The sequence below is a fragment of the Glycine max genome, chromosome 4, assembly GCF_000004515.6.
Source record: "Glycine max cultivar Williams 82 chromosome 4, Glycine_max_v4.0, whole genome shotgun sequence".
In the NCBI taxonomy this organism is placed as follows: domain Eukaryota; kingdom Viridiplantae; phylum Streptophyta; class Magnoliopsida; order Fabales; family Fabaceae; genus Glycine; species Glycine max.
Genome location: NC_016091.4, coordinates 4,503,297 through 4,517,506, shown reverse-complemented (window position 1 = coordinate 4,517,506; position 14,210 = coordinate 4,503,297). Strand labels below are relative to the sequence as shown.

The 14,210-nt window shown below is 35.7% G+C and overlaps 1 protein-coding gene and 1 non-coding gene across 2 annotated transcripts; one reads left to right on the top strand and one right to left on the bottom strand.

The window, feature by feature from the left end:
* Positions 1–2,435: 2,435 nt before the first annotated feature.
* Positions 2,436–9,475, bottom strand: LOC100305941 (uncharacterized). Its single transcript, NM_001248345.2, has 2 exons — positions 9,077–9,475; positions 2,436–3,238 (listed from the first exon to the last, which is right to left on the bottom strand). Exons 1-2 carry the CDS (start codon positions 9,153–9,155, stop codon positions 2,634–2,636), a joined length of 684 nt encoding a protein of 227 aa, NP_001235274.2. The 5' UTR covers positions 9,156–9,475; the 3' UTR covers positions 2,436–2,633.
* Positions 9,476–10,860: 1,385 nt separating this feature from the next.
* LOC102666081 (uncharacterized) lies at positions 10,861–13,878 on the top strand. Its single transcript, XR_005891230.1, has 7 exons — positions 10,861–11,143; positions 11,197–11,250; positions 11,974–12,068; positions 12,316–12,449; positions 13,019–13,086; positions 13,223–13,333; positions 13,614–13,878. It is a non-coding gene; the product is annotated as an uncharacterized protein (transcript).
* Positions 13,879–14,210: the final 332 nt, after the last annotated feature.

The following is a 14,210-nucleotide window of genomic DNA, read 5'->3' as shown; positions in this document are numbered from 1 at the left end:
GGTGGTATTCTCGTTCACTATTTTTTTCTCTGTTGACAAATGAAGGATAAAGGATCCAACTCTAACCTTTTAAAGTGGAAATGACAATTAAGTAAAACTCTTAATAGAGTTAGCAACTTAAGGACATTAGATTATTTAAAGGAAAGCTAATCATTTCACATCAATACCTTTTATTTACAAAATTCAGTCTAAATCCTCGTACTTTTCAAGCTAAATATATCTTTGCCCTAGAATTCTTTCAACTCAACTTCGAATTTGTGACGTATTGTAGACATTCGTGAAGCTTCTGTATTTCTTAGAAATTGAGCTTGCCTGGACATCCTCAGTAGAAACGCATCAGATTCCAAACAGAATTTAGGCAGAGCAGGGAATATTGTTCTTTGTTAATGGAGAATCCTATTCACATCCTTACAATTTAACAAGCGGAGCTTTATCAGCAACACACACCATTTCTAGTCCGCCTGCACTTTATATCTTGATCATCTTTGGGAGTATAAAAATGTTGTAGTACTTTTCCTAACAGTATCCAAGACAATAGCACTATATTTGTAAATTAATTAACCTATGATAGTATATCATTCATGTCAAATATGGACATTATTAAGCTAGGCTTGAATTGATCTTTTCGATTCTTTCTAAAGACGTTGTCATATTGTGAAAGTAATTGTTGTGCAATCTAGGAGTAAACAATTTCACTTTAATATCGATTATTGGATTTAAAAGTATTTTTTTCCACTTATATGATATTCAATTTTTCTATTCATACTTAATATTAAATTTTACCTCACATTTTATACTCCAATAGTAATATTATATTAGTACTTGAATGAGGTTAGTCTCAAACATCTCATCAGTTCATGTCTCACTATCAATGTAAGTAACCTCTCAAGTATTTTTAAGTCTTGCGAACTGGAAGATGAGGAGCAACCCATCAACGTTGATGTTTTGTTGCCGTTTCTGCTCTTTCTACTGATTTTGGGCATAGCTTTATCAGCTTTCCTGGACCGGAGCTTTACAGGGTTTGATCGTTACTGGATTCATAAAGTTATTGGTTCCTCTGGCGGTATTGTTGCTATTCTTACTGTTCTTTTTCTTATTTTGAAATTTAAATCGTCTCTGTGATGGTAACACGCTCTAGCTGTAGTGTACTATTTGTAAGATGTTGAAAATTATGTAAGAATTTATTTTCTTTTCCCATGCTCTTGTGCAGTACACAATACTCATTTTGTGATCTTAATTTGAGAGGGAAAAAAGTTTGTCTCAAAACAAATTTTGATAGAATTAGGCTAAACATAAAGGTGATCAATAAGGCCTATTTGGTGTAAGAAAGGTGTTATACTCGCTACGATACTATTACCGTAAAATTATTATTAGGTAATTTTTTATAATTTTTTATGGGTGATTTCAAATACTATTTACATGACCTATTTAAATTTTATAATTTATTGGGTACAATTATATTTTTTTGGGTACAGATATAATTTTTATAATTTAATTATACTTAATTATATGTTATGCAAAGATTAGCCTACACCATGGTAATCACATACTTTGAATACATTTTATAAGATCGGTTACAAATTTTTTTCTTGAAAGGATCGGTTACAATTTATTAAAAATTACCCAATCATAATAAACTTTCATTAATAAGATGTGGGGCTTATAAAATTTTAATAAATTCCAACAAGAGTTTATTAGAAAGTAATCTTTTCATTTCAAAACCATGGATGTTTTAACTTTTCTTTTATGTTCCAAAACTATTAATGTTTTACAAATTTCAGGTTTCACTAATTGTTTTTTCTTACACATTCTTATTTAATAATTATGTCTACTCCACAACTACTCTTTTAATAGATTTTTTCCACTACTCTTATTTAACATTAAATATTTTTTAAGTTGTGTGCATTAATTTTAAACATTCTTTTTAGAATGAAGGAATATGTTTCTAGCATAACATTTCTCTTTACTATAGTTAGTTAAAAAAGTAGTTGGTAACTAAAGTTACTAAAAGCATAAAATTGAGAGCAATTAAGTTAACTGATACAATTAATAATACTATTTCCATCCATATATATATATATATATATATATATATATAATATTTTTTTAATTAATTCATAAGAATTAAAAATTTGCTCAATGTAGTTAGTAAAAATAAATTGCTAATAATGTATATTATTTTTTCAAAACTATTATTCGGACTAATCGTCTCACTTTTCCTACTTTATTAATCAATGCGTGCTGTTATTTTCTAGTCTTAAAAATTTATATGCAATGATTCCATTTAATCCTTATTTTTAAAGGGTTAGGATATATTTTCAAAGATCCAAATCCCTATTATTGGGACAGAAATGTTCTTAATGTAGCTCAATTTCTCACTTCTTTTTTTTAAAGGAAAAATAAAGCAAAAGAAAAAGAAAACTTGTAGTCCCACATTAGAGAATTTGCAAGAGCCAATACCACAAATTTTATATGTAAATAAGAAAGTTGGGAAAACAATTGACGTGAATCTCTTGACAAATTACAAAATCAAGCGGGGGGGAATAGCCGAGGCCAAGCCTTTCATATACATCAAAGACTACAAAGGCATCCAAATCAAGTGGAGAGATCACACAGATTATCTCAGTTTATGATCACAATGATAAAGCAAACCCCATTGCAATCAGAACTGAAGTGACAAATACCCACATCCCATTGAGTGGTGACCAATCACTAGCACCACTGCACTCATCGTTAGCTCCACTAAAGCAACCAGGTTTTGTTATTTTAGCCACACCACTCTCAAAAGTAAAGGTGTTGTTAGGTTTGCCACTGCTAAACAACACACACCAGAAGTAAGGAGAGCCCCCATCAGTACCTGTGACAGCAGCACCAACCTGAGTGTGATTCTTACTGTAGAGTATGTCTATGCTCTTTTGGTTCCTTATGAGGATATCAGAAAATGCCTCCGGAGCATGGACATACTTAGTCTGGCACGCTAGGAAACGACCAGTTATAGGAGCAAGAGTTGATGCCTCAACACCACAGTTTGGGGCAAAAACTTCAGCAAAGTGAGACTCAGGAGGTTTCTTGCCATCAGATCCTCCCACAGCATCACATTCACCCTGGTATGCCTTAATGTATTGTAGAGCAATACACGCAAGCCCCGGGTTGTCGGTTAAGGCTGATACCTTGTGAGCAGTTCTGTTTTCGTTGATTGCAGCTACCAACTTGTCCGCAGGGTTGTTAGTAATTTTGACTGCAAAGTTTTGTTCAGTATGTCAGAAATGGGAATTTAAAGAACACCTAAATGGGGAAGATACTAGTAAATGCAAGATGGATTTAGAGACATCAAATCATATAGTAAGGAAAGAAAACAAAACAATGAAGGATTCAGGACCATAGATGGATTGGTACTTGGGAACTTTCATTAAGCCATAAGGAGGCTTTTTATTGAGGGAATTAGTTTTATGCATAAAATCAATGAAAATGTCAAAATATGTAATCTCAAGCTAAAGATAAGAAAGTAAGGCAAGACACTTGGGAATTTTCATTAAGCCATAAGGAGGCTTTGTATTGAGGAAAGTAGTCATATTTGTATAATCAATGAAAATGTCAAAATACGTAGTCTCAAGCTAAGGATAAGAAAGCAAGGCAAAGCAAGGCAAGGCAAGGCATATAGACCAAGTTTTCTGAACCGTTAAACAAAAACAACCGGTGAAACATAAACGAGCATATCATCTCAAACACGTATGAAATATGGCAGAACCAAAGAAAAGGACTAGAAAACTTCAATTAATAAATTATGTCCTGCTAAATATTAATGTATTCCCCTACAGAAGAATTTACTATCTGGCAAATGCACGTTTAAGACAAATATAATGAAGGTTGGTACTGATTATTACCACGCTGAGAGCAATATCAATCACGAGTTTTTTTTTTAAGCAACAGCTAATGTTTTGTTTTTCTTTCTTCACTTCATCATTCTCAATTCCCACTTCCGCCAACTCCTTTGATACTTTCTTAGATAAAAAAAAAAAAAAAAAAACTGATTCATCTATATGATAAATACAGATTTACAGTGCTCATTATGAATGCTACAGATTCATTTGCCCAAACTTGTTCTTCTGCTCTGAACCAACACCAAATCTCATCAAATTCCTAAATCCTTAAAGCAGTCTGTCTTAATATAGAAGAAGGGCTTGAACCTTCGACCTTGTGGTTAACAGTGATAACCTTACAGGGGTATCCACTCGCTGATTGTACTGTTTCTCCAGCACTGCAGCATGTCCTTCATGAGGCTGCTACTCAGAATTCTTCCTTGTGTTCACTGCAAACACAGGAACTTCCCACAGATGTTGCTTTACTGAACGTAATTGATCAATTTCCAGGGGTTTTCCAAGCCAGAATGGGGCTGCCTCCTCGTCGTGACCATGATCATGGAATCACATTGCTGCCTCACACCAAAGCAGTGAGTGTGCACCCATATCGGTACGCTTACCATCATAAAGACAAAATTGAGAAACAGGTCCACCAATTGCTGGAAGAGGGCGTCATTCGTCATTCCATAAGTCCTTTTTCAAGCCCAGTGATATTGGTAAAGAAGAACGACAATTCTTGGCGTATGTGTGTTGACTTTCGGGCTTGAATAAGGCTACAGAGGTGGACAAATATCCAATTCCGACGATCCACAAACTTTTGGATGAGCTCCATGGTTCCACCATATTCACCAAGATCGATCTCACATCAGGTTTCCATCAAATTCGTATGAAGGAAGAGGATGTTCACAAGACCAAATTCCGGGCACATGACGGCCATTACGAATATCTCGTAATGCCCCTGCCACCTTTCAATCTACCATGTGTTTCGTCCATTTTTGCGCAAGTTTGTCTTGGTATTTTTTGATGATATTCTGGTATACTGTCCCAATTGGCAAACTCATATGTCTCATCTCACCACAGTGCTCACTGTCCTCTGCAATAATTGTTTTGTGGCCAACCGACAGAAGTGTAACTTTGGGCTCACCTCCATAGACTACTTGGGACATGTGATTTCCTCACATGGTATTCAAATGGATCCTTCAAAGGTTCATGCGGTGCTCAAATGGCCAATCCCACAAACCACCAAGCCAGTTCGCGGGTTTTTGGGTCTCACTGGCTACTATCGCTGGTTCATTTGTGACTATGGTAAGATAGCCCAACCCCTCACAATCCTTACTAAGAAGGAGGGATTTTTCTGGGGAGACCACAGCGTTTGAGCAGCTTAAGAAGTGCTTGGCATCGTTTTCAGTGCTAGCTTTGCCGGATTTTACCAAGGAGTTCATTATTGAGTGTGACGCGTTTGGACGTGGCATTGGCTCAGTCTTGATGCAAGAAGGAAAGCCCATTGCATACTTCAGCAAGGCTCTTTCTCCCACAAATGTTTCTAAATCTGTGTATGAAAAAGAAATTATGGCCCTTGCTTTGTCAATTCAGAAGTGGCAACATTATCTTTTGGGTAGGAGCTTCACGATCTTTACTGACCATACAAGCCTTTGCCACCTGCTGCAGCAACGTCTCACAACCCCAGACCAACAGTGTTGGCTCTCCAAGCTGATGGGATACCAGTTTGAGGTGTGGTATAAGTCTGGTCCTGATAACAAGGCCGCTGATGAGGTCCAGAAAATCAATAGAAGCAGAATTTGGGGCCATTTCTGTCAGCCCCTACTGGATAGATTTTCCAACTATTCGAGACGAGGTTGCTCAAACAAGATCCAGCTCTCCAAAACATCCTCACTGTAGAGTTTCAAGCCAAAAGATAAGGTGCACTTAATGCATAGTGGGAATTGAATTTTTATCACTGAGGTTTAGGTGGTTTAAATGCAAAGTGAAAGATTACATTTTACTAGATGAAGCTTATTTGAATGGATGCATTGAAAGTTACTTTTGTTTCAACTTCCAAGAGAACTTATTTATTACAGTTGGTGACAATCTTCACTATAAATAGAGAAGAGAATTAGTGGAGAAGATACACATGAACAAAGAGTATGTGAGAAGAGAGATTGTGAAACAAAGTCACTTTGTTGAGAGAAAAGTGTCTTTGTGTGAGAGTGTTATCATTTCTTGTAACCATTGAGTGGGGTACTCGGGTTTGTAAAGTGATACACTATTTAGGGTGGATTGCAATCTTGAAATCATTTTTGTAATAGAAAAATACTTTTGAGACGGTTCCGTGGACGCAGGCAAGAAGTGTCGAACCACATTAAATTCTTATGTTTATTACTATTTTTCCCACGATGTAATCTTTGTGTGTGTTCTCTCGATCCTTTGTGGGTATGGGTAATTTTGTTTGAGGGAGTGTTGATTACCTAACACTCACTGCCTTGCAAACCGATCCTAATTCTAAACCTGACTATATGGCAAGAGAGGGGTGGCTATTCTTTAAGGGAAAATTGTTGCTTCTAGCATCTTCATCTCTGATTCCCACCTTGCTCAAGGATTTTCATGACACTCCCGCTGGGGGCCACTCAGGTTTTACCAAGACATTCAAAAGGATAAATGGTTCCTTTAGTTGGAAAGGTATGAAAAGGGCAATCATGGAGTACATCCGGGGCTATGATATATGTCAGAAGAATAAGTATCAAGCAATGTTGCCCACGGGTCTACTGCAACCCATTCCCATTCCCGAGGTGGTGCAGGAAGACATATCTCTTGATTTCATTATGGGTCTGCCATGATCCCAAGGATTTGAGGTGATCTTGGTAGAGGTTGACCGCCTCTCAAAATATGCTCATTTCATGGCATTGAAACATCCATTTATGACTCGTTTTGTTGCTGAAAGTTTCGTTCGTGAGATAGCTAAGCTTCATGGATTTCCCAAATCCATCATCAGCAATCGTGACCCATTATTCCTTAGTAAGTTCTGGCACGAGCTATTCCACTTACAAGGGATGGTTCTACGCATGAGCACCTCTTACCACCCACAAATGGACAACCAAACAGAGGTCATGAACCGCTGTCTTGAGACCAGCCAGTGAAGTGGTACTCTTGGCTTTCATGGGCTGAGTTCTGGTACAACACATCTTCCAATGCTTCTACTGGAATGACCCCTTTTGAGGTGGTCTATGGGCGCAAGCCGCCTTCCCTTCTCTGTTTACTGGTGGGCGAGACCCAAGTCGAGTCAGTGGCCAATATTCTGTTAGATAGAGACGAAGCATTGCGGCAGCTTAAGTTTCATCTCCACCCCGCCCAACAATCAATGAAGCGTTACGTGGATGCTCACCGCCGTCCACTTGCTTTCGCTGTGGGTGATTGGGTCTATGTTAAGTTGCATCCTCATCGTCAGTAGACAGTTGCTTGTTGTATTTGCCCCAAACTTTCTCCCCGCTACTTTGGTCTATTCCAAGTGATAGCAAAGGTTGGAGAAGTGGCCTATAAGCTTCAACTCCCTGCTACAGCCAGAGTTCACCCTGTATTTCATGTCTCTCTGCTTAAGCGCTCCATCAAACCTGGAGTAGTGGCTGCCGGCCTTCCTCCTGGACTGGAGGTTGCTGATGTTGATCCTCTTGAGCCCGAAGCCATCCTGGCCTCCAGAGAAGGGAAGTCTAAAGCCTTGGAGTGGCTAATCCTGTGGAAATCACGACCAGTTGAAGATGCATCCTGGGAGTCCGCTCCTTCCATTCGAGCCAGGTTTCCTTCCTTTGGCCTTGAGGACAAGGCCAATTTCCCAGGCAGCGGTATTGATAGAAACCTTGTCAAGCCCTTTAGGCTCTATTACTCCCGTAGGCCCAAAAGGCCAAATGAGACTTTGCATGCAAGTTAGTTGTTAGATGAGAGAGAAGAAGTGGGAAGGGGAATTTCTATTATCTAGGGAGGGGAAAACGATTGTAAATGGGAGGAAAAAGATTTGGAATATTGAAATTGGAGTCAGGAGTTTCATCTCTGACTTGGGGGAGCTCGCTCCCATTTTCTCAAATTGCTTCTTCTCTTCTTTTTACTGCTACTTACCCTCTGTTTTGCAGCACCTCTGATACAATTGTGTATCATATTTCCATAGGCATCATTTTAAAAAAGCACTGTAGCTAATGAAAGAAAGGAAAACGTCTTACTTTGTTTGGAAATCTAATGTCATTGGAATGAAATGAAATTGACTAGGATGGGGTGGAAGCACAGACAGGTTTGAGAATAAAACAGCAAAGTGACAATTTTAACAGAGGTCAACCCATTAGCTCCCAAGGTTTTAAATTGTGGTCGCAGTAACAGCTGCCATGCAGAAAATTGAGGAGAAATGCTGCTATTGCAGTTGGGGAGACTCCAAAAACCTCAGACATTGCAACCACAATTGTCCTTGCCAACCGTTTTTAAAACCTTGTTTAATTCCTTACCACACGAAAAATGTTTCATTTTCAAACAAAGCCACCTAGTTATCATGTACTTTACAGCTTCGTCATTTTATAACCATATCCACACTTCTATTTCTTTCCTAGAACTAGAAACGCCAAAGACAGAGCAAAAGTTATATTTTGACAAAATCAATCTAGGGCAAATGACCGAAGTAGCTCTCCAAAACAGTACACCTCAAATGGGTTATTGCCATAATACACATAAGAAGCACATTCTTGAATCAATACCGCACAAATAGGAAAGTGAAACACAAAGTTTAACGAGTTTTAAAGCTAAAGACAATAAGGTTGGCCGTCTAAATCAAGAATCACCAGACATTTCCACCATAGTAGTGCAAGATCCAACATGGCACCAATTTCCATGCCAGCAAAGAACACACACACACACAAAAAAATCCCATGAGAGACCAAAAATACACGAAAGCTCTAGGCAATTGAAATCTACTCAGAGAACAGCTGACAGCATCACTGGCATTGCAAACAGACACTCAGTTCCTTTAAAAGGTCAAAGATGCAATCCAGAATGAGAAGAAGCTACAATGGGACGCATCAGAAAGACTTAAGTCAAAATATAGAAAATAAAAAGTACATCTTAAAGTGATTGTAAGGCAGATCAAACATAGTGCACCCCAGACACTTACAGTTACATTCCAAATCTGAAACCAAAACCACTAAATAGAACAAAGGGGGAAAAAAGGACTTGTTTTATAGACTTACTTTGAGTATTAGCAGTGGCAACAGCATAAATGAAGGAAAGAGAGACCAACAGAAACCACATAGTCATGGTTTTTGTCATTGTTGCTGTTTCAGAACACAGAGAAGTTCAAGACAGATCTGTGTTGTGTCTGTCTCAAAATGGTGCCTTCAGCTTCAAATTTCAAAATAATAAAATGCAAGAAATTCTACCAAGCGAGTGGCCCTTCTCAACTTTACGTTTTTCCTTTTTTTTTTTGGTACCTTCTCAGTTCTCAACGATTCTGGAAATTTTATAGGATTAAAGCAAGTAAATTTCCATTATTAAAGATATAAATTGAAGTTGGTATTGCCAAACAAATTAGATCATTTTCTGTCGGTGAGGTTATATTTGGTTGTACAAATTGGAAAACAAAATTCATTATTTTGTTCCGAAAGGACGAGAGACTGAAGAAATTATCATCATAAGCTATTGTTTAAAAAATGTTAAATAATGCAAAGTATTATAGCTGTTTTTTTTTTTTTTTTCAAGTTATGGTGAGTCGATTATTTTAGTTGTAATTGTAACATACACTGGATGCAAATTCATTTTTGATTGGTGGTATATTGTTAAAAGATTAGGATCTACTGCGGTTTTATCAAAATTGTAACAATTTGTAGCTCCAAATCATTTGGATTGCTTTTATAAACAAAAGGAATGTATTTTACAACTAATTTAATTAATTAAACTAACTATATTTGATAAATAATTTCATTTTCAATGTTTGTCTAATTCAATTTATTTTAAAGGAATAATTGCTTCTATTAATTTTAAAAAGAAATGAAAAATAATTATTTTTTATTCACGTAAAATAATTATTTATAAAAATGATTCTCAAACATCCCAAAAATAATATTACTAAGTAATTATATATTGTGATTTTCATGTAAAACAATAGCATGTTTTTAAATTTAAAAAGGTATTTAAGTAACTGATCGGGAAATTATTGAAGTTAAAGTTTGAATTATTTAAATATTACTCTGGATCATCAACAAAAATAATTATTAATTAGATTTTTCTTATCTTATAATTAAAGTTCAAATGTGTCAAAGTCTTCCCCTTAATAAACCAAAAGTATAAAAAAAAAAAAAGATACTAACATGTCACATTAATTAAACATTTAAAAATACTACAACAGTCATCAAACACATATAAAAAAAGTATAATATTTCATCCTCCTTCTATCTTTATTATAAAACAATTTATACATTAATTATACATACCAATAAATATAATGAATGTAGTTGATTTTATTGAATTTATTAAAAAAATATTACCAATGTATCAATTTTACCTTTATTAATAATGTGAAAATATTAAAGTTTAAGAGTAGTATAGACCATTATTAATAAAAAAAAATGCAATGCTTAAATATTTAGTATGAATAATTAATTGAAAAAAAAAATGTTTGATAAAAATTCTAAAATATCTTTTAAAAAGAATCACGAATTTCTTTTAAATTATGCCTTATAAAAAGGGTCGATGGGATAGTAATTAATAATAAAATTTCACTTTTGTTGTTGTCCAACAATGCAAGTGTGATATTTGAAGAAAAAAACATATAATTTAATATATTTCAATCTTAGTTATTCGAGATGAAATTTTATAGTCAATATTTATTTTCTTATGAGAAAGGCTCTCTCAATGTATTCCTTACATTACCAGAAAGTATTTAAAAAAAAAGAATTAGATAGAATAATTATGACAGATGGTAAGGGTATATCTGCAAAAAATGCAACAATGTGGGAAGAAATGAAGAATAAGAGTAGTGGGGGGTTAGTGAAAGAGAAGTCACAACTAAGAGGATAAGAGTGGGACCCACTGAATCGGTTACGTTATCGGCAATACATCAACGTTGCGATCATGTTGTGTGGGCATGGCGTCACTTATCACCCCTGCGCATGTTAGCAACAAGAAGCCCTTGCATCTATCCAGTTGGAAGGCGAAGCGTGTGAGGTGCGCAGTGTCACCCCCGACATGGCGCGAAGGGCTGCGCACTGTGTCATTGTCTCTGGTTATCTCACACTTGCTTCTCATTCCTAACCGTACGTGTTTGTTTCACCGTTTCTTCTTTCGCATGGTCGATTGGTTTTTATTTTATGATTCACGTTGCAGGTGATGCTGCCCAAGCAAATCCTTTCGATAAGTATGTTAAGAGGTATCAAACGATAATGCCCTGGATTTTTTCTTTGTGCTTGTAACGGTTAATTAGTTCCTATAATTATAATTAGTTTACTTAGCTGTTACGAGTTTGTTAGTTAGTTCCTTCAATTAGTTTAACTATCAGTTACTACTTACTAGTTAGTTTTCACAAGGTTTTATTATCATCTTTACATAGATGCATTTTTTTTTTTGGTGAATTCATCTTTACATAGATAAGTATTCATAATTTAATATTTATCGTATTGGCTAGCTTTGAGAAGGTTTAATAATAATACAGTACATATTCCTTGAATTATATACTAGACAAATTATTTGATTTGAGGGGATATTTGATTTATTTCTTGGTTTTGGATTTTCTACCTTTAATTTATGGTTAAATCAATATAAGTGCATACGAAGAAGAAGGGTGATTCTAAATCTAATTTGTTCTGAAATGCTACGGGAAGAAGCTTGATATGTACCAGCTGTCATACACTTACAGAGTTTCAGATCAAAGGACTTGGATAATGCCTTTGTCGTGCTAGATATCTAAACATTAGAAAATATCTGAATTCAACATTTTCAAGTTATTTATTTCGTAATTGATAATTTCTTGTCATTCCTTCCCATTTTATCTCCTTGCTATCAGTATTAAGCTCATGTGACATGGTTTGCAGCAATAATAATTTGAAGGTAATATAAAGTTTACTTACTAAGGCCTTTCTTTCTACCACTTCAGAAAAAACATTAGAGGGTGAGGAACCCCAATTCACCCTCTGCCGGTCTCCATCTCGTTCTGGGCCTGCAGCATCACTTCGTGTAAATATTAGAGCAGTAAGTGAAGGCTTCCTTCAACTTCTTAGTTCTTCTTTTGAATGTGAAAATGTTTTTCTCTACCAATCTTTTCTTCTTCTTTTTTCAACAACCCCCCTCCCCTACTATTGAGTCAGTTGAAAACTTTTTTATGAGGTTTCATTCCTATAATTGAGTATGCAGTATTCATATATTTACAGTGAGTATTTCTTATACACAGTTCCCCAAAATTTTAAAAGTATGATGTTATGTGCTGGTGTGGGGTCAGGGAGAAGGAGATGAAGATGGCAAAACGAAACCACAAACTTCCTTGATTTGAGGCCAAGGATCCTCCTCACTAAAGCTAAGTTTCTCAGAAGTGTATTCTCTGCTTTATTCGAATATGGGCCAAGCTTTTATACAGTGAGTTTACGCTTGCTACAGAGATCTAACAACTCTAACGGTTTCGTAACTGCTTACACTGTTGTAACTAACTAACCAAGGGCCTAACTAACTAACCCATGGTTCATACAAATCGTGACTTAACTATGCATGCATGCAGTCACTGCTTGAGTCGTTATATGTAATCCTCCAAGTGCCTAGGTTGCGTGATACTCCTTCGTGGGCGTTCCTCGTGAGTTCCAGGTGGTGAATCTTCATTCCTGCTTCTGCTGCTAACACTGCTAACATATGATGCCAAGCTTCTATTTGCCTACCGAAGTAGTCACTTTGGTTGTTACTATCTCCATCGAGGAGTGAAAAAATAAAGAGAAGATTGTAAACTGCTTGATACAGCCATACTTGACTTCATTATCAAGCAAATTTCAAAAGACTCCTAAACAACACAGAACAACGAACTGCTTCAGTGATTGCTGTTCAAAGCTCACTCCATTGATGATATCCATGTCTAAAGTGATTCACTTTGTAGTAGATTAATTATTTATGTAATTATGTGTATGAAAGTTAATTAGAGGGTCACAATCTTTCTATAGGTGGTGCAGTACGCATTTGACAGTGGCAATGGTAAAACTGCATTCAATGATGTTGATGAATGCCTGAGGTATTATAATCAACTTCCTTATAAAAGATGCATGAATTAACTATCACAATTAGCCATTGAGCTATATGCTGTATAGAAATGAATTCTGCCAATATGAAAGATTCAAACCCCAACTGGAAGAATTCTGTCTGTGAAGGTCACTGGAAGAACTTGATTCCTTGCTTCTTCATGCATCAAGAAATGATCCTGAAGCCTCAGTCAAATCAATGAAGACAAAAATCAATTCTGCCCTTGGCGCTCTGGACAGGTGATTTGTGTAGTTTTTGTTGTTTTTCTTGCCCATAATATCCTTTCTGCCTCGTGCACATATTTCTCCTTGTGACATACCAACTTGGTGTATTTTTGGATATCAGTTCGAAGAGCTCAAAAATATTTTTATTCCTAATGTAGCAAAGTTTTCCTTGTTCATTTTATGTCTAGGAATTCAGAAATGTGCTAAGTTACATTTCCAACTTTTATCCAAACTTAGTCATGATGCACACATATAACTGAGAAAGACGTGATTCTTACTGAGCTTTGTGTTTCAGCCTCTTACAAACCGTACCTTCAGATGTGCTGAGTAAAGGAGAGGTTATAGCTGATTCATACAGGGAACCGGAAGACGAGGAAACAGGGAGTTTGGACCCTGATTTAAAGCAACTAGAATCAATACTATGAATACCTAACATACTTGCCGTTTCTGAGTAGCCACGATAGTTAAGACTTAAGACCATGGAACCTATGTTCCAAAGGCAGAACCTTAAAACAAAAATAACATTGTGTATCGAAATATAAAAAAATTGTACGAGTCTATTACAATTTTTTCATAAAAAATTGTTTTTTTTTAAATAATCACTTTTAAAAGTTTTCCATGTTTTTATTTTAGTTTTTCAAAATAATCAGAAATGTAAAGGAATTTGAAATCAGATTAAAATAGAAAACTATTTTGAATAGTTTCTCATAAAATCAACCGATTTTTTTTAGAAAAAGCAATTTGCATGAATGCAAACCGACATAAATCAATTTCTTTTCTTTTTTTGATTTTTAAATAATAATCACTAGACTATCTTACATCAAAAGTTGTTTTTTAATATATAATAAACTCGCCAATATTTGCAACCCATACATGCTCACTTATTTTGGAT